The sequence below is a fragment of the Halichondria panicea genome, unplaced genomic scaffold (assembly GCF_963675165.1).
Source record: "Halichondria panicea unplaced genomic scaffold, odHalPani1.1 SCAFFOLD_34, whole genome shotgun sequence".
In the NCBI taxonomy this organism is placed as follows: domain Eukaryota; kingdom Metazoa; phylum Porifera; class Demospongiae; order Suberitida; family Halichondriidae; genus Halichondria; species Halichondria panicea.
In genome coordinates this window covers 6,242-33,715 of record NW_026986606.1, presented here as the reverse complement: position 1 = coordinate 33,715, position 27,474 = coordinate 6,242, and the positions used below count along the sequence as shown (strand labels likewise).

The following is a 27,474-nucleotide window of genomic DNA, read 5'->3' as shown; positions in this document are numbered from 1 at the left end:
AACTTCATGCTAGCTTCGCCATTCCAACTTTCCCAGCAGGACAAAACATGGTAGCATTATCCCCCGAACAGCTGGCTGCCAAAGAAGGCGAAATTTTGTAAATTCACAATAATTATAAAGCACACGATTTTCAGTGCGTGCAAAGACAACAATTCATACAGTTCATTTAGTCTAGAGAGTAGATTACCACAAATGTGTGAGTAGTTGTACTTAAATGTAAATATCTTTTGATTGGAGTATTTCTAAGAAATGGTGTTAATACCCGTGTGTAGATGAATGACTGAACTACAACATATCCAAAAATATTTAATTTCCATGGAAACATAAGGTGGTGGGTTTGTGGTGATTAATAGAACAACAGCAAATTGTTATAGTGGGTAATCGGTTAGAGTAATAAAACAGTAATCTTGTACAGCTAAGGTCCTAGACTTCATCACATAATTGTTCAATGGTTTAAGTATCCTGGCCATTCCTTTATGGGTGTTACAAATGTTCACAGTGTTTATAATTCATGATTTACTGATTTTCAGGTACACTTTTGGTTAGAGTAATAACTTTTGAAAAATTAATACCTTAGCTTTCAAATTTCTGTAGTAAGTTTACAGATAAATGGGCTACATTGAACATCCTATATGCTTATTCCATTGCTGAGATAACACTGAAAAGCTACATAATTTACTATTTTCTACTGTTTTGATGACATCAGCAGCTGCAAACCACAAACCAAAGATGCTTTAATCAACCACAAACGTAATTAAAAGTGGGCGTACAATAATTGTACGCCCACTTACGTGGTTAATTTAAGTGTCATCGATTTGTGGTTAGCAGCTTGTGATGTCATCAAAACAGTAGAAAATAGTAGAATATGTAGTTTTTCAGTGATATCTCAACAATGGAATAAGCATAGAGGATGTTCTTGGTATCAAAATGTAGCCCATTTATTTGTAAACTTACCAGAGAACTTTTAAAGCTAAGCTATAAAATTTTCAGAAGATACTACTCTAACCAAAAGTGTACCTAAAAACCGGTAAATCATGAATTATAGACACTGTGAGCATATGTAAGACCCACAAAGGGATGGTCAGGATACCTAAACCATTAAACTATTGTGTGATAAAAGTCTAAGACCTTAGCTGTTAAGGTTAGTGTTTTATTACTCTAACCGATTACCCACTATAACAATTTGCTGTTGTTCTATTAATCACCACAAACCCACCATCTTATGTTTCCATGGAAACATTTTTGGATATGTTGTAGTTCAGTCATTCATCTACACACGGGTATCAACACCATTTCTTAGAAATGCTCCAATCAAAAGATATTTACATTTAAGTACACTACTCACACATTTGTGGTAATCTACTCTCTAGACTAAATGAACTGTATCTTCTTCCATATGTTTTCCTAGATCGATGTATATTGTTGTGGATATGCTCCAGTATATAGCATCACTATCTCAGCTCATTGTTTGAAGATTCTAGTAGTCCAGGCTTGATCAGTATAAGCTTTTTAGAGTAACCCAGCTGCTCAGAAGCAGCAACAACCTTGAAAATCCGGGATATAATTATGCATGAGGTGAATAGCAGTAATCTGGCTGACCAATTCGGGACAGTTGGCCCCTATGTGCTTCGTGCTGCATGAGACCTGATTCATGGAATGGTGCTGTGATGGCTGTGACCAGCCGGTTGACCAGTTGCATGAAATGTGTGCGTGTGAGGAGAGCTTCATTCAGCAACTGCATGGCACTGCATAGACTGTAAATACTGTATTATTATGTTGTTGTACTTTTGAGAATACACATTCAATGCTCATAAATTACTGCTATGTTGCGCTGTTATAATGGAGGGGCCTAAACTTTTAAGAGCATTCTAGGCCCAGGGGGGGCCTAAAATTTTATGACACCGGTCTCCCTGGACCTCCTGGTGTACCTTGAGTGCCTATCATACCCTGCAGTATACATACACATAGGTTAATTCTTCTACCAACAAAAGACGTACAACATTGTATACCGAGGCTAAGGCATTGTAACATTATTGAAGTCTCGACTTAATCATAATCCTACAGTCATAAACAGTGGCGTAGGCAGAGGGGGGCTGACGGGGCTATAGCCCCCCCTTTCAGGGGCGGATCCAGGATTTATAAGGAAGGGGGGTTCTTATATAGTGCATCCAGCTTAGAGAGTAGATTACCACAAATGTGTGAGTAGCTGTACTTAAATGTAAATATCTTTTGATTGTAAGAAATGGTGCTGATACCAATGTGTAGGTGAATGACCAAGCTACAACATACCCAAAAATGTTTAACCAGGGGCGGATCCAGAGGTAGTTCGTTGGGTTCATACAAACTACCCTTCCAGCTAGTATAGCTAGCTAACGACTGTACTGTCGTGACCAAGTCGTACAAAGTTATAGTCTCATGAATCAGCCGCCGTTCCTTTGGAACACCGTCTGAGCACTCTTGTCATGAAGTCAATTCAAAATGGAATGTTGATTGCTCACAAAACCAGTAATTAAATTCGTGATCTTACGCCCACACGTATTTGCTAATTGTTAATATAAATTTCAAGCGAAGGCATCTCTCTCTATTTGTGTTTTGCAAAATCTTGCCCAAGGACCCCTGCTTGGCTTGCTTATGCTTCGCAGCAGCTTCTATGTACGAAGTGTTAACCATGCGTAATGCATGCGTAATGATTATCCAAATGCGTTGAGCAAAGTGCAGTTCTTTGCTGCCTCCAAGTTCATCACCTGACTGGACTTCTGCAATCTGATTGGTCAAGACGGAATTCCATAAAATAAAGAGTAGGTAAATCATTACCGAAAATAATTATATCCTGCAACTTCAGGTGCCTGAATCCTACAAACATGATTTTGATTTTACGAGGAACAACAATTGTTGGTCTAAACTTGGAGTCGGTGCTTGCCATGTAAAAGGACAAGCTTTTCTTGTAATCTTCCAAAAAGAAAGACAATTCTAAATTGTGGGTTCCATTCAGAAAAAGCAAGGAAATATTGTTGTGGCTGTTGAAGAATAATTGAGAGCCTCTCACATAGTCACTCAAAATATGACAAATTGATTTCTCGGGACAGTTGGGGTTGGGTAAAGGGGTTGGTGAGACAAAATACTCCACACCACTGCAACTAAATCTACCAACAATGCATACGGACAAGACAATAATAGTTGTAAGAAAAAACTTCATCCTGCAGTTTGCATACATATGTACCTTCGTAGACAGTAGGAGCTATTACAAGACAGTGCCACGGTCTCACGGAGCAAAAGGAGTTGGGCTATAGAGCTTTGCACTCAGACGTAGGTAGGGATTGTCAAATAATTAGTCCACTTTATAATAGATTCCTCTTTTTATGATAAAACGTGCACAGTAAGTTGATACGCAAAAATTTTGTCTATCACTTACATCATTGAAATCTGCATATATAGCCCTATTTGAACAGAAGTGTACACGTGAAAAAACATGCAGCTGTCAATTTGTCAATGCCAACTGTCAATGCCAACTGTCATCAGTCGGAAATAATGCAAACGATAAACTATAATGTTCCTGCAAGTTTCCTACTTTCAATATTGTATTCAAAGGGATCTAATCGAGTGATACAATTAAGTCACACATCATAAGTATATATAGTCCAGTGCACATCATATAATTATACATGCACCCTGCATGGTATTTAGTTTTGTCCCCACACCTACTATAATATATACGGCGCCTTCAGCAAACATTACATAACTGTCGTCAAAAGCCATTTCTTAAAAAATAGTTGGACACTGAAACTAAAAGATTTTCTAAGAGAAGCGGTGTGTTAATTGTAAACAGAGAACAGCCATATCATTGTTACATGGAATGCTGTATTGTAAAGCAGACTGTTCCTGTCTTCTCAATCGTCCAGAGCCAGAGACGTCTGGGGAATCACTCGTCCATGACTCACAATCATCACCTGCTTGATTATCCTCAGGTGTTAACGGGCTTAACCAAATGCCGAACCTAAAGAAAAAACAATCACATAAAAGCTTACCAGTATACACTACAATGTACGTAAGCTTACATACACTATAGTGTATATTATAGCCAAAAGGCACCACCCGATGCATGTATGCTTGATAGTCGGCCAATGTCGGATATACTATATCCGTGTGTTGTCCTATAAAACTATGTACGTCCACTTAATTTATCAATGAGCTTTTTACAATACAATTCAGATGTTCACTTACTCTTCAGCAAGAGGATAACCACTCAGTGTAAGAGTTTTCTGCAGACTGATTTGATTCTTATAGTGAAGGTTTTTCCACGACTCATGCAGTATCTCTCCCTGTGTATGGGGAGACAAATAAGGGCACAGATGGCACAGGCTGTTCATTTCACTACAAGAATACGGTATGGCCTTCTAAGCAAAGCACAGGTCAAGGGCATCCAATTACGTGTTTACTGTGTTTTGCAAGTACCAAACATAATTATGCTTTCAAGCCCTGCAAAAAGTATGTATGTGTCAATATTTCTGCTGATTACCTTAAAATGTGTCGCATTCCCAAAAAGGTATTTCACTCGCAAAGCATAGTAATACAGTAATTCATTGGATGACAATCATGAGAGGATTGATACATTAAGAGAGCTAGGATAAAGGATGCATTTAAGCCACAATTAAGCAGTCGCTTACGTACCTGTGAGTTAATGATTGGAATGTTGTCGCTTTGTTGCAAACTGATGATCTTTCCTATCGACCTTCTGCTTGTAGACAGCAGTGCCACAAAGACACCTGGCACACCAGCCCTGACAGCCGAGTCTTGGCAGGCTATGTCCGCTGATAACGTCTCATTGAAATAACTGCGATGGTGTTCGTTCCAATTGGTAGAATCAATGTGAACCTTTCGCATTTTGTGTGTCTTAACAGCAAACAACAAAGCCTGCATGTATAATTATGTATGTACATGGATAAACGGAACGACTATAATTATTATAGGCACGCACACATTAATTTCACATAAGAGCAGAGACTATACAACTACTATATATACGATGATAAGTACATGCATGAATAGGAACTCACGGCTAACGGTGTACATCCAGACACATCAAGTTTGCACTGCGGTGTACAGGATACCCTGCCTGCATACCTATCACACATAAACACAGTAAATGATATCATGCGTACATACTACTTAAAGGGTATAGCAACTTACGGTAATTTAACGACACTCTGACAGGTGCTCTCTCCCACGTCGCTACCGTCACACTCCTCCTCTCCCTCTATCACTCCATTACCACACTGTTAGAATGAAATGCATAATTGAGTTAAGAGATTGCATGTGCTACAAAACAATATACATTACCCTGAAACACTGATATCACATTTACGTATGACTGTATGAAGCACCATCGAAAAGTACGACATAAACTTTAATAATACGGCATTGCATGTGGCTATGCCAACATCCACCTACGTATACGCAAGTGTTACCTCTCCTGGAAATTGATCGTTAACGTCCCGTCTTGATCTTGAGGGCTGTATGTGGTTGAGAACAGGTGCTAATATTGATTGACTATACATCCATAAAGGGCACATACATGGGCGCACTCCTATAAGTGTACACATAAGTATCTCACAGTGAAGAAAATATATTATCTTTACACGCAGTGCCTGATAATCTATTAAGGCATTCAAAACAGAGAATGACGTACTAGATTATTTCACTAACACTAGAGCTAGTGCCTTACAGTGAAGAGTGACAACCATCCACCATCTGTATAGATGTACATTATACTGGTCTCTGAGTCGAAGGCTACTGCTCCCAACACTCCAGTCAACTGAGACTCATTCAACATTGAAAATGATGAGAAGATTGAAACCTTTAGACAAACGAGGGATACGTATCATAATTATAAATGTATGTACGTATGCTCAACGAGTTGAAACAGTGTACGTTAAATTAGTCTACAGAATCAACAGCTAGCACTTTGGTTGCATACGTAAGTGAATACTAATTATAGTTTGAAAGGGGACCTTCAACTAAATGCAAAATTTGTATCCTGGTAGCTGGTAGACTATTACACTACGTACTAAGTAATGATTTTAATATGATACCAACCATTAGAGAGGCATCACGTCCATCCAGACCAGGTGGTCCCTTCCTGCCTGTGCTGCCCTTCTCTCCCTTCACTCCATTGTCGCCGAGACAACCCTTGAGCCCCTCATTTCCGACGTCTCCCTTCCTGCCCTGGAAACCACGGTTTCCTGTGAGTCCAAGAGCACCGGGAGGCCCACGCCCACCCCTCAGGCCAGGCTTTCCAGTTCTACCAGCATCACCTGTTTTTGCACAGTGAAAATACTACAGTAAAACATTTAGCCTATTGCACAACATAAATGATCAAGATACGTGGAAGTACATGTACCTCTAAAAACATTTTGTTGCGAATAAATTTCGCGCTATACGGTATGTCAATGCATGTTGCGTCCGCTATTAGCTATGTGTGTGGAACATTTTCGTGGAGGATTACTAACCCTCGAAAACAGCGAAAACTAAGCACCTCGGGTAGTATAACACAAACACACACAGAGTTCAATACTAGCAGGAAGTCAGCTCACCCATATCTCCTTTGTCTCCCGTGTCTCCCTGTGGACCGTTGGCATCACCTTTCTCTCCACGGTCTCCCTTGTTACCATTCACACCAGGACCTCCTATGCATCCTTTGGGACCTACACAAACACAATAATTCAGCATAATTATTGATTTATAAACATACACATTATTTTTGCTCAACCTGTAACCTATCTAAAGGAGCATTCCAACTGACTCCCATAGTTTAATAGTTTGGCGGAGTCCAACCAACTGCGTAGGGTTGGGCACCACTCCAATCTGAGTTTTGTTCCACTGCAGAAATTTTGCAGCCCAATCAGATTGCAAAGTTCAAGTGCTGAAGGCGTGGCTCATTAATGAACGAGTCAGTAACTAGTAATTCTCTCAAAATGCAACAATAGTAGACAAGCCAGCTTGATCCAGGAACATGCCAGGTCAGTTAGAGCTAGTGGCATGCAAAAGTGACTCTTGCAGTAGCATTCTAACTGAGCTACAATGTATAAAGTTACCGCCCACTTGGGATTAATCATATTTATGCTTAGCCACACCCTAAAGCTAAGTACTAGTGGAACAAAACCCAGATTGGAGTGGTACCCAACCCCACACAGTTGGTTGTACTTCAGCCCAACTAATAGTTTAACTACAATAGAAAACCTACGTATGCAAAGCTCAAAGTAAAACACGAAGCTGATCAATATACCGTGTGACCAAAAGCATGCATGGTGATTTACACATTATTATATAGCTTATACAAAACCAGCTAGACATTATGCAGACATTCACTCACCCTCGTCCCCAGTGTCTCCCTTCCTTCCACTCGTTCCATCAGGTCCCCTCATACCCCTCTCTCCGGGGGTTCCCCTCAGACCGAGGTCACCCTTCTCCCCTTTGCCACCCATTAAACCAGGCTCACCACCCGCAACTGGGAGAAGAAGTGCTTATAATAATTCTAGGCAATTTTGGCTAATTTCAGGAACTTCTCCTGAGTCAACAAACTGAACAGAGCTTACCAATAACAGTTCCAGGAATACCCTGATTTCCTCTGTCTCCCTTCATGCCGTCCATACCCTGCACACAGTTAAATTATATCATGCTCTCAATATAGCAGTATATTATACTGTAATTCTATAGTATTGCAGTCTTGTATCATAATTTCTATCAATTTCGTTTCCTCTACTGTTGTGTATATATATCATCGTAGTTATGATACTATTTCTGTACCTTGTCACCCCGTTCTCCATCACTAGCATTTCTGCCCGGCACTCCATTAATGCCTGGTGTTCCAGACGGTCCCACTGGTCCTGGTTTGCCTGGTTGTCCAGTACGACCAGCTATTCCCCGCTTTCCCGGGATTCCCCTAGCTCCCGGGACTCCCTTTACACCATCTCCACCGGGTTCCCCATTTGGACCACTTGGGCCAACTACATATAACAATTTCATACTTAAGGATTGGGCTTGTGCGCTGAAAGCATGCATACATACATAACTACTACAATGATCGAAACTACAAGAATTTTGATGAAGGAACATTTATGTATGCCATAAAACTGAATGTAGGCCTATCTTACCCTTTCCTGGATGTCCCCTTCTTCCTGGCTGTCCAGCTGGTCCACTCTTGCCGGGGATGCCTCGTCCCCCGGGCCGACCAGACTTCCCAGGGATACCCAGTCTCCCTGGTATCCCTGAAGGACCACTTTTACCGGGGATACCTCGAGCACCTGGTGAGCCAGCGCTGCCGTTGACTCCATATGGGCCAATGGGTCCCACTGGGCCATTTTTGCCTGGTATGCCTCGCATGCCAGGTATACCCTGCAGGAGATGTCATAATAATACCGCATTATGTGACCACGAGTATAGATATCATGCCAGCAATTAACCCAAAACATCGGCACTTATAAATCATCTTATTTTTGCACGTAGTGAATGCATGCACACTATATATTCCCTCGATTAACTTATTTCCTAACTACATGACGTTTCAGGGTGTGGCATTTATGTGAGACCAATGTTTAAGCCCCCTCCCCCCCGGTATTTAATGGAGACCAGGTGCTCATAAATTATGATAATAAATACCATGCATAAACAACGTGGTTCTACGTAATTGAGTAGGTATAATGACTCACCGTTTTGCCTGGCAGTCCTCTCTGACCTGGTGCTCCGTTACGACCGTCATCACCAGGTGGACCAATCACACCAGGCATAGCCTCTTTACCAGGGATACCTCTACTGCCAGGAGTGCCAGAGGGTCCCATCTTACCAGGAATACCTGCGGGTACATGTACGTAAAAGCATCATAACATGTGTTGTTTTCGAACAAAACTATTGATGTTACATTAACTACGAGCTCTACAACATTGACTAGACAGCCAGAATTCTTTAACAATTGTTCTCAGTTGCACATTTTTGAAGTCATAAACATGATAAACACTGGGCTGTTTACAAAAGCTGGTGGATAAAAGTATTGCATTTGACAGATAAACAGCGAATATACCTACGTAAGTTAGTCGCATAATTATTTTTCCTTCTGAAAATTCACAGTCATTGTTCACAGATTTCTAGTCTAGTGCTGATCTACAACATGTTACAAGCATTGACGGTGCTCGGTATACTACTGCTGGTTCCAGCCAGTACAGAGGAGGATTGCCCTACATGGTTTGAGCGGTCAGACCACGGATGCGAGTGTGCAGCAGCGGCATCAGATATGATAGACTGTGAGCAATACTCCAACAGAACCAGCGTGCTGTTTGGATATTGTCTGACATTCGATAACGGAACATTGTCCTTTGGAGCATGCCCATACAACACCTACAGCAGTGAGCTCTACCATACGGTACCAACCAATCCGACTAAGTTGACTCAAGACATGTGTGGACCTCTGAATCACACTGGCTTACTCTGCAGTAAATGCCAACCAGGACTGGGACCAGCTATGTTCTCCTATTACAGAGAATGCAAGGAGTGCATAGCTTATCCTTGGGGGTGGATTCTGTTTGCTATCAGGGTGATTGTTCCTATGACAACTATCTGTACTGTCATGATTGTATTCCGGATAAATTTAGTGTCGCCTGCTCTTAATGGATTTGTATTAGCTGCTCAACTTGTCACGAGTGAATTCAATTACAATCTGTTTGTCGTAAATGGGTTTGAGAAATCTTATTCCACCACAAAATTCATAGCAGACTGCTATGGACTATTTAGCCTGGACTTCTTCAATACTCTTCATTGTATTTCTATACTAGCTTATAACTTTACATGACCGAGGTTGTCGAGTACTATATGTTTGTTGGAGGCTATTTCACACCTGCTTTGCAAGAATTCGTACAAGCTGGAAACTCAAAGGCTCTGTTATAAACGTGTTTGTCACTTTCCTGCTTCTCTCGTACAGCAAGTTTTGCTCTACGTCATTGTATTTGCTACAACCAGTAACGGTCAGAGAAAAGTCTGAAAACATGATTGAACGGCTTTATTACAAGGTGGAATACACAATTTATTCGAAGGAGTATCTGAAATTGAAAATACTAGCAATCACTGTACTGATAGCAATAGTTGCTTTGCCAGCTCTATTAATTATGCTCTATCAGCTTAAGACTTTCCAGAAAATTCTTTCCTTCTGTCGCTTCAATTTTTTTAACGAGGTTGCTAACAACTTACAAGGGTTTTAAGAACGGTACTGAGCCTGGAACAAGAGATCATCGCTGGTTTACCGGGTACTACTTAATGGTTAGAATCATACTAATATTTTCAGTGAGCAGCAGAAACCATTACCTTAACTTCATCATTGTATCAAGCTTTACAGGGTTTATTGTTGCTACCTTACGTCCTTATAAGGTAAACAGGTACAACACCCTCGATTCATTGTTTTGGCTATCAGCAGTATTTATAATGACTTGGAATTTGCATATCAAAGCATATTTGAACCTTTGGAATTGGTGATATTTAATATACGTTCTTGCTTGTACTCCACTTGTGTACTTCTTTTGCTACAAATTGTGGGGAGTCATCACTTTTGTCATCCGGTTTTTTCACTAGTATGTAAAAAAAAATCGACAAGCAATAACGAGCATTCAAGAAATGGAGCGTGATGGTAACGTGCTTCCACATCGGTTCCTATACCCAGATGAGTATTCACCACTGATGAAACAATTTTGACAATAATTATACATTGAATGCAAGTGTATCGATACGTGTAACGTAACGATTATTATAGCTGCTCACAACTTTTGGAAACTTAGTCTGTTATTAATTTATATGCTGCCATTACTTAGTACTCTGGGCTAAAGTTGTAGTATAGAAAATTAAGAATTTATATATTAATTATGTAATCCTGATAATTATAATGAAAGCACCGCAGGTGCTGATGCCTCGGTGGAGATGTCAAAGCTACATGAACATAAAACTACTAATATATACACATAATAATGATGAACATTTTTTAATTTGCATGCTGCAAACTCAAAGAGTGGGTAATGATCGACCATGATTGTTGTTAAAAACGATTGATGCCAAAGTTCAAGTCTAAAATTAATGGCTGCCATCAGCAGAGCCTTGCAGCTCTCTTGCAGCTACCAATAGCTAGCGTTCTAGTGCAGAGCCAACTACTAAGTAGAGTAGCAACACTCGGTAAACAAGTTTGGCTACATGCTCTTCCGAAAAGGCTGCAATGGCATTCCAAGTAAGCAAAACTAGGCTTAATAGGTTATAGATGTTCGCGGTACATGCTTAATCCGCGAAAACCACGACCATGTATTATTAATGGGACATCATACGATTGTATATAGCTATGATATTGTTCGAATGTGGCTAAATACTAAATCACTTCAGCACAAGCGAGATCTAACAGGTGCATAGCAACCCTCTCCCCTCCTATTGCTTCAGTGACTCATTCATAATACAGTATATGCATGCTGTATGATGAAGGAGCTATTTTGCTATCTCTGTACAACTCGCTAAAAACATCAAGCTACTCAGTCAAAATGAGAACACTACATGTATAGCTAAAGCAAGCACATTTGATTTTAGATAACTGTTTCTTCACTATAAATAGTGATAAAAGTGCATGTATATATATATACATTGTTCACTACCGTCTTAGTTAAAGAGAAGCTTTAAAACTTCAGATTGTCAAGATTCATCCATTGAATCAGTGCTGTCAGCTGTACTCTCTTCGCTCGCTGTTTGTGATGACGAGGCACTCCCCGAAGCAGTATTGTCAGCTGTATTCTCTTCGTTTGCTGATAGCAAAGACTTGTCACTCTCCGAAGCAGTGTTGTCAGCTGTACTCTCTTCGTTCGCTGATAGCGAAGACTTGTCACTCTCTGAAGCAGTGTTGTCAGCTGTATTCTCTTCGTTTGCTGATAGCGAAGGCTTGTCACTCTCCGGAGCAGTGTTGTCAGCTGTATTCTCTTCGTTCGCTGATAGTGATGACGAGTAACTCCCCGAAGCAGTGTTGTCAGCTGTACTCTCTTCACTCGCTGATAGCGAAGATTTGTCACTCTCTGAAGCAGTGTTGTCAGCTGTACTCTCTTCGTTCACTGATAGCGAAGATTTGTCACTCTCTGAAGCAGTGTTGTCAGCTGTACTCTCTTCACTCGCTGATAGTGATGACGAGTAACTCCCCGAAGCAGTGTTGTCAGCTGTACTCTCTTCACTCGCTGATAGCGAAGACTTCTCACTCTCTGAAGCAGTGTTGTCAGCTCTATCTTCGTTCGCTGATAGCGAAGACTTGTCACTCTCTGAAATAGTGCTGTCAGCTGTATTCTCTTCGTTCGCTGATAGCAAAGATGAGTTACTCCCCGAAATAGTGTTGTCAGCTGTATTTTCTTCGTTTACTGATAGCGAAGACGAGTCACTCTCTGAAGCAGTGTTGTCAGCTCTACTATCTTCGTTCGCTGATAGCGAAGACTTGTCACTCTCTGAAGCAGTGTTGTCAGCTGTATTTTCTTCGTTTGCTGATAGCGAAGACGAGTTACTCCCCGAAACAGTGTTGTCAGCTCTACTATCTTCGTTCGCTGATAGCGAAGACTTGTCACTCTCTGAAGTAGTGTTGTCAGCTGTATTTTCTTCGTTTGCTGATAGCGAAGACGAGTTACTCCCCAAAACACTGTTGTCAGCCGTACTCTCTGATGGTGAAGATTTTCCTGGTTCGGTGCTCTCAGCTGCACTCTTTTTGTCATTATCTGATCGCTTGCTTCGTGTAAAAGCAGATTCACCTTCCTCCAATTTCATTGTTTGAGGTTTGCCCTCAATTAAGAGAACCATGGCGACCAGAAGAGTTAGAGCAACAATGATATATTTCATTCTTGTTTTTTTTTCAGTTCAGATTTTACTGAAGTGAGAATTCTACTTCTATAGACCTTTCAAAATTAATGGGTGGATGTGGTGATTGGTGGATGAATAACATGTACGTGTTAACTACATGCATACTTTACTACATGTGAAGAATCAATTGTCACTGTGAGACCTTCAGGATGACATAAATAACAGAAGCCTATAGGTGACAGGCTCTGAGAAAACAGACCAATTGGAGTGGGTATTGGTATTGAGCAATAGCCAGTTTATAGACTACAGTGTATAATCTCATATATATTTTTTCTTGGCTTATAGTTATCTACAGTCTTTCTACTACCTCTTTGTAAAATCTGATGCTCTGAATCCAACTCTTTCCACCAAAGCGCTTTGTCTAAGCAGCCACCATTACCTTACTTTTCCTAATTTAGCAATCTTTGAGTGGGCGTTTCTCAATACTGCTGTTTTACAACTTCCGAGTTTCCAACGCGCATAACTCAGGCATGGAACGAGGTATGTGCAAACTAAGCATATCAATGTGTAGGCAATTCTTTGCTCTATCATCTGGTATATAGATCGCAAAAATTATAGCTTGCGCCAATTGGTCTGTTTTCCCAGAGCCTGTCACTTTAATTTATTAGTTTAACTTTGAGACGCATTCTATCACCATTATCAGCTATTAACAAACCTCGATAATTATTATGCCTCAAGGCGTAGCCGCATGAGGGATACGCTGACTATGTCTGTTCTAGATGCAACTGCTCAACGGTTGCAATGCGACGAACTTCTAGCCACGTTCTCTTGATTTGTTGATTTGCAAACTAAAGCTTCTTTCTCGAGTTTTACTCACAGTGAAGGCTGTTGCAGTCTTCAGACTCTTTTATAGCATCGGCTGCCCGCAAAAACTTTCTCGAGTTAGCCATGCTGGTTCATTTTCAACAACAATAATAACAACATTATATACAAAGCAAACTTAGTCCAATACATACCTCTTCTAACACTCTAATACCTAATACTTTTTGAGCGAAACAAAAAAATGGCGAGAGGCATTAGCACAGTACAGCGCAGCTTGCATCACTCGTACTTGTACGATGTAAATAAATGCATGCGTGTACGTAATTGCTGGTGCGGAACAAGTTAAATACAGCGCATGAGAGGACGAGATAGTATGCATGTATATTGCAGTGAATCTAGTGACAAAGATTCACTTATTAATCATACGTGTACATGCACTTGGATCTACATAACACACACACATACCTCGTGCTCCATTGCGTCCGTCTTGTCCATCCTCCCCCCTGTCCCCTGGTTCCCCGGGAGTTCCATCAATGCCAGCTGGTCCCATTTTTCCAGGGATCCCTCTGCTTCCTGCCCTACCAATCTCACCCTGTGCAGTGTACCAATTAGAACTCTATTGTGCACATAGTTGGTACATGTACACACAACTTGACTGTTAGTGAGGCCACCGATAATATGTATAGCTCAACTACATTATACATGCATGAATATATAATTATTATGCCATAAGCCATAAGCTAGAATTCCCGGAATAATCTCTCTAGTATTACAAGTAGAATTATAATGCATAACTATAGGTTGTACTGCAGCATAGACTCACCAGATCGCCTTTCATTCCCTATAGGTGGAGGAAAACAACAAAGGTCATAATAGGCAACTATCAACAATTATTTCATCTTACTTTGTCACCAGTGGATCCTGGCTCGCCAGAGGGACCAACGGGACCAATTGGACCCTGCGGATAATTATAATATAAAGCCAATTTTGACTAGCTCTCCTTGTAAACATGTAACATTATTATACTCATAAATCATGGTACGTTGTTTCTGACTATTAAATTAACTATGGTTGCATTGAACAGCCAATAACCTGAAACTAGCTTGGATACAGCCATGTCAAGCGTTTTCATTATGAATCATTCATTTTGGGCTGATCAATAGTTGAACCTCACCATTTTTCCAGGAATTCCTCTCTGCCCCGGTCTCCCTGGACCTCCTGGTGTGCCTTGAGTGCCTATCATACCCTGCAGTATACGTACGTACACATGGGTTAATTCTTCTACCAACAAAAGATGGACAACATTGTATGCCTAAGGCATTGTAACACTACTTAATCATAATCATGCAGTCATATGCGACTGACCTGTGGACCAACAGGGCCTTGATCTCCAGGTAAACCCTGCAATGAGAATTAATATACAATAATACAATATTATTATTGCATACACCATGTACAAAAACTGAGCTACTATTCTAAAGAAAGCACCTATACACTGTAAACAGACAATGTATGCATTTTCTGTACAAGGTTGTGTACCATTTTTCCAGGTATTCCTCTTGAGCCTGCCCTACCAGGCATGCCCTCTTCACCACTCATACCAGGAGCACCCTGTACGTGTATACACAGGACATTTAAGCCATAGTTGAATGAAATGATAGCTGTATAATAAATAATACGTTCACGGATCATCGTCTATACCCATTGAATACAAGGACACACAAACACATATACATGTATCTATGCACACTCACTGGCAGTCCTGGTTTCCCGGTTCTTCCTTCACTACCAGTCTCTCCTGGAGCTCCATTCGGACCCTAGAGAAGATAGAAAAACAGCTTTACAGTATATATCAGGAGACAGTTTGAGTGGCCACATATACTCAACAGACATTAACACGCACTCATGAACACCCACCGTTTTCCCTGGGAGCCCACGACTTCCAGGTCGTCCAGAGTCACCTGGGTTGCCATCAAGACCAGAACGGCCCTACAACAAGTACACATGGTAAACACAAACAAAGCTAGAGCACATTAGTATAATGTGAGAGCTGTACCATCTTTCCAGGGAGTCCAGACCTCCCTGGTTCACCCCTCACACCGTCTGTACCATTCAGCCCCGGTTCTCCCTAAAAGGACGAACGTATACGCAGTGGAAAGTTATGCAGTAAAAGTGGACAAACAATATATATTGAAGTCACTGTACAGTGACGAGTAATTATGCCTGAGGTCGTCCTCACCATTCCTCCAGGTTGTCCTCTCAAACCAGGCACGCCCTTTCCTCCCCTGGGACCAGTTCGACCCTGAATGGGATAGTTTAATCGACTGAATTCATTTCTTTCTATAAAGTTCAGAGTTACTCATAGACGACAGTGAGTACGTATGTGTATGGCTTTGTTTGTAACTTGTCAATATCAAAAAGCAACTGAATCTGGAATTGCAAACAGGTTGTATAAATTGCAAGTTGCAAGGTGTTATTAAAGCTGTGTAAGTAGTTCTTACTGGTTTCCCAGTCCTCCCCTCTTCCCCCGGTAGGCCCGGTTCACCAGGCACCCCCGGCTGACCATCACCGCCACCTGGACCCTGCACTCCTGTCATTCCCTTCTCGCCAAGTGAACCTTTCAACCCCTGTACGAATCAACTGTTAACAGCAAGCTTTTACAGAATAATGGACATGGCTAGGGATTTATGGCAACGTAAACCTTACCTCGCCCTCGTGCTTGGTGGGTTTACTGTCATAAATCCCTAGAACCTAAAAGTGGGCTATTCTATCATTGATGAACGTACTGGCTTTCCTGTTCTTCCGGTCAAACCACTTCGTCCAATTTCGCCCTTTGGACCTTCCAGGCCCTGTAATAATAAAGTGCAGAAAGATTAAAGATGCCAACCATAATTATTGCATGCTTGCATGTAACATGCATGCTGGAGTGAATGTGCTACTACACTGCAGGTATGTCATTATAGATATCCCACCATTTTCCCGGGTATTCCACGTGCTCCTGAAGGTCCATTAGTTCCATTCTCACCCGGCAGTCCTGGCATGCCCTGTGTGCGTATACGTGTAACATTGATTAAATCTTACATATGCGTACTGCCACTTAGATACACAAATTCATACTCATAAATATTGTGCAACAAGACAAGACTATATAATCTTCTGCTCAGATGTGATTGTTATTTACACCAATAAATGCGCCAATAAATGCGCGATGAAAAATACCCAAATGGACCCTAAATCTCCCTGTGGCTGTGGTTGCGCTAAGCCCAATTAACCCTTGTTGCTACGTGTGCATGTACGGTATATAGGAAGTACGCTTTACAGATGCAGGTTAGAGTTTATATAAAAAGAGCTGCTAATCCGATTAATCGTTATCATATAGTACACTTCCTTACTAGTTTCCCGGGAACGCCCCGACTTCCAGGCTCTCCAGCTTCTCCTGACGTTCCATTCAGTCCAGGCAGACCATTCAAACCCTGCACGTACAACAACAAACACAAATCTTTTTTCAAACAACTAAAACAATTATAGTCATAAAATTAACTACGTACATGTAGGATGAAAACGACTAATCAGTAATTAACAAAATGATTTAAGATGACTCACATTTTTTCCAGGCCTCCCTTGAGCTCCTGGTATCCCATCATTACCTGGTGGTCCAGGCAACCCATCAGCTCCAGCTGTGCCCTGTAGAGAGACACGATTCCAAACATATTTATTACTGTATAAGTACAATGCCATGTACACGCAACCTATTCCACGTCAGGCAAGTAAATACATATACACACACACTAAAAACAGCAGATACACGATGCATCATAAACAGTCTATACTGCATGAACTGACTGCATGGTCATACATTTGCTCCAGGCAGTCCAGGTTCCCCAGACAACCCTGGATCTCCACTGGGACCAGCTGGTCCAACAGGACCCTACAGAGGAACAAAGATGGCGTCCACTAGCTGTCTGTATCATCAGGGTACCTACCGTTAATCCGGGGGGTCCCTTCCTACCAGTAGAACCTTGTTCACCAGGTGGTCCGGCGGGCCCCTATAAGTTAAAAGCACCATTCCGGCTAACACATGATAACTTGTTTTTTTTCTGTAATCATTATAATTATTCAGCAACATGCACAGCAAGTAGTTGTATGTATATGCATGTACATTGTACATTCGCCTTAACATTTGAATTCGAATATACATGTAGAATGACACAAACGTATGTACCTCAGGTCCTGCTTCTCCCGGATCTCCTGACACTCCTTGTTCCCCTCTTTCACCTGGACCACCTGGCTCTCCCTACAATGGCAACATTCCCTGAAATTATAGCTGTTGGCAATCCAAAAAAAATGGTTAACTCACTGCCAGTCCTGGAAGACCTTTCCGTCCAGTTCCTCCCTTCTCACCCGGCACTCCAGCTATGCCCTATTGGAAAACACAAGAACACGTATCCTGTGAATATCTCATTGAAAGTACATGTATAAGGAATGAATTGCTGCATGCAGAAAATGCTGACAGTGAATAGCAGGAGTTTGAGCCTTAAAATAATATTGTAATTTCAGTTGGCTGCCCTAAGGTGACATATTTTCATTAGCAAGAGGCCTTTTGATAGTGTTCAATGAGTATTACAGTCTGCCATGTGCTCACCATCTTCCCCGGTCGTCCAGACATCCCAGGCACTCCAGGGTCACCATTGGTTCCAGGAGGACCAGCGATACCCTGCATGTGCAGTACAGGAAAATTATCCGATATACAAAATGAATAATTGCATGCTAAGTATAGGATATACCACACCTAAGAGGAAGATATGGAGTGCATATCCTCCGAGTAGGTGTGGCATATCTGACTTATACCACAGCACTATAAAAGGACCTCCCCCTAGCAACAATTCAATCTACGATGCAGACTGCAAAAAAGAACAAGACAATGCCAGATTTTGCAGCCGTCAAAGAGATAGTTGAGCAACATATCGACTCCTACAGATGCTCAAGAGCTTCCTTGGTCCAAGCGTTGACCATTCGACGTCCCTTACTGGAGTTGCAAGCTCTTCTTGGATAAAATGTATCTGAACCACGCCCATGGACCCATGGAAGCTTAGCCATCTTGTTGTGTATTTCTAACGTCGCTTTGGCTCTTTTCTCTTTGCTTACTTTCTTAAATAACACAAAAACATTCATAGAGCTGTGTACATAAGCGGAACAAACAATCATTAAATACCAATTAACCCACCGTCAATCCTGGCAATCCTTTTGACCCTGGTGTTCCAGGTACTCCAGGCTCTCCTTGAGTTCCAGGCAATCCCTGCATGGTAATGCAATGGAATAAGTGACTATAAAGCAGTACAACAATCGAGCCACTTACATTGTCACCTGGAGATCCTTTGCGACCGGACTCACCAGGTGGGCCCAAAGGTCCAACAGGCCCGGGAAGTCCCTATACATTGGTATGATGAGAGGACGTACAACATAAAGGCTCATGTGTTATAGATAATTTTACCGGAAGTATAGATTAGGTGAAGTTATTGTGCATACATAATGTATATATCTATGAACGTACATGTGCGTAATATTAACAAATAAATGTGCACGAACAACACACCGTCTTTCCAGGTCGACCAGTGGATCCAGGAAACCCGTCAGCTCCAGGTATACCAGGAAGACCGTCTTGTCCCTGGTGATGGAATATACAGTATATATGACACTGAGATTTATAAATGCAGTATTATATACTCACGTCTAATCCAGGAAATCCCTTCCTACCAGGTGGGCCTTTTATACCTTGTGGTCCAGGTAAACCAGGTAATCCCTACATTTTGATTCATAATTATTCCAAATTACATACGTAGCACACACAACGAGTAATCAGTTACAAAAGTAAGTTTAAAGTACTACACCTTTATTCCAGGTTCTCCATTGTTACCAGGAATTCCCTTACGGCCGGGACGTCCTAGCTGACCTGGCGGACCCTGCATTGTTTGTTAAGTGGGTGGACATGTGACAACAGTGCTCATTAATTGTATACATGTACGCTTGAACTGACAAGTCAATGTACATATAGATCCAACTAAGAAACCTATGTATATTGAGTACAGTTACCGGGCAACTGCAACAAGTATAATTATTATGAGATATCAACACGTAACTCACATTAGCTCCAGGGGTGCCATTGACACCGGGTAGTCCCATCGAACCAGGAACTCCTATCTCACCCTATATACATATACATGTACGTATACCAAAGAAGAATCATAAAAGGTACGTAACTTACAACAACGAGTCAGCAAGTGTAACAATAACTGGTTCAGATCAAAATAAATTATTATTATTATTGGCCTTGCGTACGGCTTAAAATGCAATTTACGTACGATCATCGCCATGCTTATAATTGTATCTACATGTACCTGTCTTCCATCTGTTCCGTTTCTTCCTGGTGGTCCATCCCCACCTGGCAATCCCAGTGGACCAACGGGCCCCGGATCACCCTGCACAGAGCACATAATTATATATCGGGTCAGAAAACTGATGTTTCATACAGTGTGCATGAAAACACAGCGTCTGCAAAGGCTGTAGTACTGTACTAAAAAGCTTAATCTTAAAATTCCTGCACTAGCTACGGCTACATGTACATGTACTATGTATACCGGGTAATTTTCAGGGGGGCCAAAACATTCGTGGTTGAGCAATATTAAGTCACTTTGTGGATAATATTTTTGTGGTTGCTGCATGCTTAAAAGGTAGGCAAGGTCGCTTCATTCGTGGGTAAAAGGTAAAATATTTGGGGTCAGAGCTTCAACCACGAAAACCACAAATACTTTTGTCCCACAAAAATTAGATATTGAGAGCCGAAAGCAAATATCATCAAAGAGAGATGGTCAATTGTATCACAATACTCACTGGACCTCCTTTCCGTCCCGGAGTGCCAGGATCACCATTAGTTCCTGGGGGACCCGGGGGACCATCCACACCCTATAGAAGTACGTATACATGTATATAATGAGACATTAATCTTAATCATAAAATTAACACCCTACAGTGCATGGAAACTGTACAAATCCATACAAAGCAATTGCCCAGAGTAAAGCTTGAATATGAGCGTACCAGCATGCTTTCTTCATCTGAACCATGCCACATTAGTATAACTATTCATTACCGGGTTTCCGGGAAATCCTTTCATTCCAGCTTCTCCATTCTCTCCAGGTGAGCCAGGCAGACCCTGTTCGAAGAATTGTATGTATAATTATGCAGTGTTTAAGAGAGGCCATTACTATGGTAATTATCTATTAATTACTACGTACATCTCTTCCAGGTATTCCCTTCCTCCCGGGCGGTCCCATTGGACCAGTGTCTCCAGGACTACCAGGTCCACCAGCTGTGCCCTGCATCATAAGCAAAATACAATGAGTAGACTGATACTTCATGGCGGCTGTTGCAGTTGTAGCTAATTTTCCTCTGTGGCATGCTCAATACATGTAACCAAGAGTATTTGATATAACACTTAATTCGTACATAAGCAATGCTGTACCCTTTTAACTAACTAAGCTTGGATACCAGTTTTACCGGGATATAAAGTGGATTTCCTACATTGTTACAGTACCGAGCACCGCATAGGGAAACAAGGTTGTGACAATTGTACAGAAGTAATTTTAATTTTGCACAATCTGTTCATTTGGGACAGTGCCTTACTATTACAAATCTTATACAAATGTACGCATGTGACAGTTGGCCCTTTTCACAAGTGAACGTTATAAGGGTACCACTTAATTTAAACTTTTTGTACATAATTATTACAGAAGAAATGCTTGCAATACAGTGTAGAAACTAGAGCACTAAAGTGCAAACCCTCGGCCGGCTGGTGACATGATTAAGAAACCATGCAGATATAATGCAGTGCATGTAGTGATGTATGACTGAGCTGTCTAGCATGCACAGCAACTCAGGAGCAATAAAACTAAACCAGATGCTGAGTTTTAGTGGTACATGGATCACAGCAAAGAAGCTTGGAGTCTCAGAGAAGTATGGCTCCTGGAGTAGGACCTAGCAGTCTGCTACAGAGACAGCAAGCCAGTCACAATTCTAGCTTTCTATTTTAGCGACCTTTTTCCATTATTCCTGGTACAGGATCACTTCAGCTGTAAATACGTAGGGTGCCTCGAATAAAGGCTAGCTGCCAACCGTGTAAGTTCAAGATTTTTAGCACTTTTATTCGATAACGAAGCTTTAACATCAAAATCTGCCAAATTTAAAACTACTACCTTGTTGTGTTGAGGCTATCAATGGCATAAACACATGCAGTGCTATCGCATCCAGGTGAGTAGTCGACTCAGAATACACAGACAGACAGACAGACAGACTGACTGACAACTATAACCTTACGTGCACAATGGTTCATAAGTAAGTACCTCATCTCCAGGCAGTCCCTTGCGTCCCGGCTCACCAATTCCTCCTGGTGGTCCAGGATTACCGTCAGTACCGTTGTTACCAGGGGAACCAGGCTCTCCCTAGATTTTAAAAATATTGTATGATTTGAGTTTGAGTAAGACAATCCAATATAATTAAGAAAGGAAGTAGTGCAATGTGTGTACTGTCATGTAGATATATATATTTAGTTCATACATTGAGACATGTTTTGGTAACTAAAGTGCGAAGTGCAAGTAATGGACTGTCAGCTACAAGTATGATTATCATACATGTGCATATAATTATACGTAAGTACCTACCTGTGGTCCAATGGGTCCTAGAGATCCAGGTGGCCCAGGCAGGCCTTTCCTGCCTGAGGGGCCTTCTGGGCCCTACAATAGAAGTGCATATCGTCAATTCTAGCATACATTTGTACATCTCAGCTAATGAAAAGTTCATCAATATACGTCTATATACGTCTATTCTAATTACAAATGCTTTGGTGGCAAAATTAATTGAAGGGATAAGATGTGCCATACTTGTGGTCCGATTGCTCCGGGCTCTCCAGGATCACCAGGGGAACCAGGAATACCATCCCCACCCTGCGTTGTCAATATAGATACAACATTAAAATAATGAAGAACAAGTACGTAATTGTAGAGTCACAATAATATGAATGACGTGCTGTGTTATTTCATAGCAGCTCCAGTTACCATTTTCCCAGGAGTCCCAGATCTTCCAGGGGGGCCTATTGATCCAGGCTCACCAGGAGGTCCATCAGTGCCCTGTGACGTGATAACTAATAGTAACGAACAATTGAAGTCAGCTGTTCTCTGCCCAATCATAAGCATACATATATAACCATTCTCTAGCAGCTCTTGTAAATACTGATCGAATATATAATGTGCACATAGAGACACAAAACACAATTCCAGTACATCCCCTGTGCTCACATTAGTGCCAGGGAGTCCCAGGTCTCCAGGAGCACCAGCTGTACCAGGCTCACCAGGAGGGCCTGTATCACCCTGTAAAGGAGTGGGGAGGAGTGCTGTAACGTAACTTACAGGTTGAGGACTTTCAAAAGTTATCAAGTACTCGGCACACACATAATTACTTTAACCATAATAATACTTATTCGGATCCTACTCTAAAAATGTCCCACTTTAAGCATGATAATGTACTGTTACAAGTAGGTACACGTACGTTTATTCCAGGAAGTCCCTTTCTTCCAGGCTCTCCCACTGTTCCATTCATACCGGGGTTACCCTGTGTTGATGAGATTTAGAAACAAATGAAGTGGTGGGCACGAACAAACATCTTGTAAGTACGTACACATTAGCTAACAGACAAAATTATAATAATTATGTATTAGTAAGAAACTCACAGTGTCTCCTTTGTCTCCAGGATCTCCCGGAAGTCCTTTCCTGCCGGAGGGTCCCTGCAATACTCACATTAATTAGCTCCACCCCACGCCAATCAGAAATAATGGCTAGGGCAGTTCATTTGAAAAAGTAGGCCTACATATAGGACCTGGTGCTATTAGTATACATGTACAATAATTATATCATATAATCATGCCACTTATTACAACTTTAAGTGCTACCAATGGAACATCTAGGCAGACTCCACAAATCAATTAAGAAGTACCAAATCGAACTTACAATAACTCCAGGAGTACCGTTCAGTCCGGGGACGCCAGGCAGGCCAGGCAATCCAGGAGGTCCCTACAAACAGACAAAACATCAAGTTAGTGGACTGCTAACTCAAACACTTGAGGACTCAGAACACGACACTCTATTGAATATCCTACACTGTACTCACCACTACAGTGACGTTATCTCCGGGAGGGCCAGGTTGACCAGTCTCACCAGAAGAGCCCTGTATAGAAAACATATCAGTTACAGCTACGTAGTAGAGATCTCACATAATTAGATGGGCACAGTATCATCTCTACTAGAAGACACACACTATCCGATCTATAATTATAATAATTATACCGTCTGTATCACCACAATTTCTACAGGCACTGTATACAATATCCACAGTGAACTTTATGACAATACTCACATCAAGTCCGGGTACTCCTTTGCTGCCTCTGTTGCCAATTGATCCAGGTGGTCCGGGAGGTCCAGATGGACCAGGTGGGAGCTAAGAGTAAAGAGGTGACACAGAAAGTTTATTGCTGTTTTTAAGTTTCACTATTATAATTGAGACATTAGTAATTGAGACTTATAAATACAATATCCCAAAAAACATTAATCCCCATGATGTAAAGTTTTTAGCTTGTTACAATGGAGCTGATTGCAACCTACCACACTACATCCAGATACAGCGACATAGGGACTGTTGGAAACACGCAACTGGTTCACCTGCAGTCATTAACAGCAATGACATCATCTCACCCAATTAGATAATTAAATCAACATACAGAGACAGGCTGATTGAATATGGTAACTGTTTGTCCATTGACGTCCAAACTAGAGAGCTCCTCTGGAATAGTGATCTTGTCCAGTACCTCACAGTTTACTAGCACTGTTAGTCTCTGCCCGTCCAGTCGCAGACCAATGGAGCGATAGCCGGGTGAATCAGGGATGACCACACCCACTGGCTCCACCATCCCTGGCAAACGAATGACAAGATTCTGCACTGACAGCCCAAACCTGAGTGGGCGCAAAGCAAACATGAATTTTGCAATTGATAAGCAATTGTGTATGTGTGTCTGGCATAATTATCAACGCTCATTCGGAATAATTATGAGGAAGTGACAACTAAAGTAGAATTTAATCAACAAACTGAATGGTCATAATGGAGTAATATTATTTATAATGGGACATTTAATGTTAAGATGACAGTCTGGTATCGTTCTGAATGAGGTGAATTTCAACCAAATCTGTCACAGCTATCAAATACCATACATACAGCTAGGACATATACTTATACCACCAATCAAACTCTCCAATACTAATATTATTGCTACTTACCTCACAACAGTGCTCAAAGAGACGTCGAGTTGATCACCGATCGAGATCACTGACCCAGAGTAGCCGGATGCCTCAAGCACAGTGAAGAGAGAGAGTGAGCTCTGTGAGTCTCCACCCAGTATCTGCCATCGAGTGCTGTCAGTAGCGGCTGAGAGAGGTCTGGTTAGAGAGAAAGAGTCCATGACTCCACTGGGGCCGGGGGAGAGGGAGGCTCCGTCTTCAGACAGACTGCCATCACGTAGCCCCGCTTCAGCAAGCAAGTCAACTACGAGGGGAGGGGAGGGAGTGATAGGCTTCAGCAAAATTATTGTGGATGAGAAACAAGGATTTACGTTTGTAAGGATCGACGTCATTAATTTTACTCATAATTATTATAAAAATTCCGTACGCACCCAACCAGTTACTATAGTAACAGCAGAGTATGTTATCTTCTTGAAGCACAAGCAAACACATACAGGTAATCTCTTTCAACCTCTATGATGAGAATGCTTAGAAGCCAATCAACAAGCACCCACTTCACAGCCAACGATATTTTATTACACCGCCATATGCTCCGTGGTCAGTTATGATTCATCACAAAAACATAATCTATCATAGTAAGCCATGCTTGTATCACTTATAACAGGCCAATTGATACATGTACACGTACATTACCTTTATACGTGCATAGAACATCAAGTTTTGTCGTGAATGGAAGGGTGCATGCATGGTCGAGTTACTTAGACAGAAATTGACTGAACATTGGACTTATATATACCTCATACGTTTCTTTTTACTTACTGGTGACTGGAATGCTTGCGATTGCTGGACACAAACTTGAAGCCATAATGGCCATCATGAGCAGGGATTCCCTCACTCCTGGCATTGTGCACAGTCACTGCATAAATGAAACAAGTCTTTGTTATAGCGACAACTGACACAGAAGACGATCGACTGTTCACTGTTTTTCTACTAACTGTTTTTCTACTAACGTACTGCAATAATAATTAGAATGCATATACATGCAACACTGCATACATGCAGGTACTGCACATGCACCAGTACATTGACGCTCATCATCAGCTAGGCTTCTGTGTGCATTCTCAACTAACAATAACTCTTACAGTGCAACCACATGCAAGAACACACAGAGTTAATCTCAGCTGGGAACATCTGCCCCACACTGTGCAAAGACCTCCTAATGTTACCACCTCAAACACCTCACCACTGGATTAAAGTGGCACCCCAACCCACTGCTGTATACATAAAAATGTATTTAAGCCATTATGTCATGCATTGCATACTGCACAATTTTTTACATTATACTAGGTTAACTAAAATTAATAACAACGTCATGCTGCATCCAATTTTAATTTCTAAGGATATCATTATGGTGCGTGCACAATGTTAACAATTTATGACATTGCAGCAAGTTATGGCACTGCTTTTTACTTCATAGTAACATGTTGCATAAATAGTGAGAAGCACCTAGATACAAACAGCTTCTCTCTATGCTTGATTTCAGCTCAGTATTAACATAAACTGTAAACAGTGACAATTACAACAGTTCTCATACCTCAAGTTGATAGCAATTCTGCAAACAAAGCAGTTCTGCAAACAAGACACTCTAACAAGACACTCTTAACTTTAACTTTAGCTCTGTATATCATACAACACAAGAAACAGCATCCAGCTTGCTGGAGCTTTAGCAGGCAACAACTGGTGGTCAATATACTTGACCACACTACTTCAACTGTACTATACTGCATGTAAAGCAACTAATGCGTGGGTGTTGAACGCTGGTCATTGCTCTCGTGACCACCAACACACTTAGACTAGAGTATGTGGAGGATCTAGTACACAACAGCTTACCATTGCTTGCGTCTTGTCTTCTGGGAGAAACACTGTGTCCTCGATGTACGTCCATGTCTAAGTCAGCATCCATTGGGAAGAAACAGTTTACCTGGATTGATCTTTTTAACAGGCTCTCCTCTCTATTCCACGTGGGTTTGCGATTTATGGCTTCTTCTGCGCATGCCCCTAAGGAGAACAATGTTGGTGATCACAAGAAGTGGATGTCTGAAGCCCTGAAGATGGCAGAGTTTGCCTTGAGACACAAGGAAGTTCCAGTTGGCTGCGTGATAGTTTATGAAGGAGCTATAATTGCAAAAGGCTGCAATGAGGTGAATGCTACACGAAATTCCACCCGACATGCTGAAATGATTGCTATCGACCAACTGCTAGAATACAGCTCAAAATTGAAACTTTTATCGTCCGACATATGCAAAGATGTAACTTTATATGTTACTGTCGAACCTTGTATCATGTGTGCCTATGCTTTGAGAATTGCCAGAATCTCTCGAATTGTGTTTGGATGTTCAAATGAACGGTTTGGTGGATGCGGTTCAGTGCTCAATGTTTATGACAACAAAACATTGCAGAAAGGCAGCTCCACTATTCA

The 27,474-nt window shown here is 41.5% G+C and overlaps 2 protein-coding genes across 3 annotated transcripts; both read right to left on the bottom strand.

The window, feature by feature from the left end:
* Positions 1-3,740: 3,740 nt before the first annotated feature.
* On the bottom strand, positions 3,741-27,297 carry LOC135351999 (collagen alpha-1(I) chain-like). Of its 2 annotated transcripts, XM_064551094.1 has the most exons (60): positions 26,886-27,297; positions 26,590-26,624; positions 25,815-25,911; positions 25,035-25,299; positions 24,482-24,713; positions 24,366-24,422; positions 24,121-24,201; positions 23,875-23,931; positions 23,715-23,777; positions 23,438-23,491; positions 23,257-23,319; positions 23,007-23,078; positions 22,767-22,838; positions 22,593-22,655; positions 22,374-22,445; positions 22,056-22,154; positions 20,952-21,032; positions 20,807-20,869; positions 20,551-20,622; positions 20,058-20,138; positions 19,804-19,866; positions 19,551-19,622; positions 19,391-19,462; positions 19,256-19,327; positions 19,019-19,090; positions 18,887-18,958; positions 18,305-18,376; positions 18,020-18,082; positions 17,885-17,956; positions 17,646-17,708; positions 17,519-17,590; positions 17,266-17,346; positions 17,055-17,135; positions 16,635-16,706; positions 16,449-16,511; positions 16,164-16,289; positions 15,902-15,964; positions 15,719-15,790; positions 15,580-15,651; positions 15,417-15,479; positions 15,202-15,273; positions 15,028-15,063; positions 14,837-14,908; positions 14,567-14,620; positions 14,486-14,503; positions 14,128-14,254; positions 8,706-8,848; positions 8,151-8,391; positions 7,804-8,003; positions 7,593-7,650; positions 7,370-7,504; positions 6,591-6,701; positions 6,094-6,311; positions 5,723-5,854; positions 5,466-5,510; positions 5,188-5,273; positions 5,055-5,121; positions 4,669-4,911; positions 4,222-4,319; positions 3,741-3,994 (listed from the first exon to the last, which is right to left on the bottom strand). In XM_064551094.1, the coding sequence occupies exons 3-60, from the start codon at positions 25,897-25,899 to the stop codon at positions 3,796-3,798; spliced, it is 5,445 nt and encodes a 1,814-aa protein (XP_064407164.1). In that variant the 5' UTR covers positions 25,900-25,911; positions 26,590-26,624; positions 26,886-27,297; the 3' UTR covers positions 3,741-3,795. The 2 variants fall into 2 exon arrangements, with proteins under 2 accessions (XP_064407164.1, XP_064407163.1); XM_064551093.1 differs by lacking the exon at positions 26,590-26,624 and having other exon boundaries at positions 26,886-27,296.
* LOC135352001 (autotransporter adhesin BpaC-like) lies at positions 11,228-14,107 on the bottom strand. The gene has a single exon (XM_064551095.1). The coding sequence runs from the start codon at positions 12,877-12,879 to the stop codon at positions 11,704-11,706; it is 1,176 nt and encodes a 391-aa protein (XP_064407165.1). The 5' UTR covers positions 12,880-14,107; the 3' UTR covers positions 11,228-11,703.
* Positions 27,298-27,474: the final 177 nt, after the last annotated feature.

Excerpts from the sequence above, each read along its gene's own strand:
- LOC135352001 (XM_064551095.1), bottom strand. The coding sequence starts at position 12,879 with ATGAAATATATCATTGTTGCTCTAACTCTTCTGGTCGCCATGGTTCTC.
- LOC135351999 (XM_064551094.1), bottom strand. The coding sequence starts at position 25,899 with ATGCCAGGAGTGAGGGAATCCCTGCTCATGATGGCCATTATGGCTTCA. Across the intron at positions 19,328-19,390 it reads AGGGATTTCCTGGATTAGAC|GGACAAGACGGTCTTCCTGG; the intron begins GTGAGTATATAA and ends TTCCATCACCAG. Across the intron at positions 19,091-19,255 it reads CTGGTCGACCTGGAAAGACG|GGACTTCCCGGGCCTGTTGG; the intron begins GTGTGTTGTTCG and ends ACCAATGTATAG.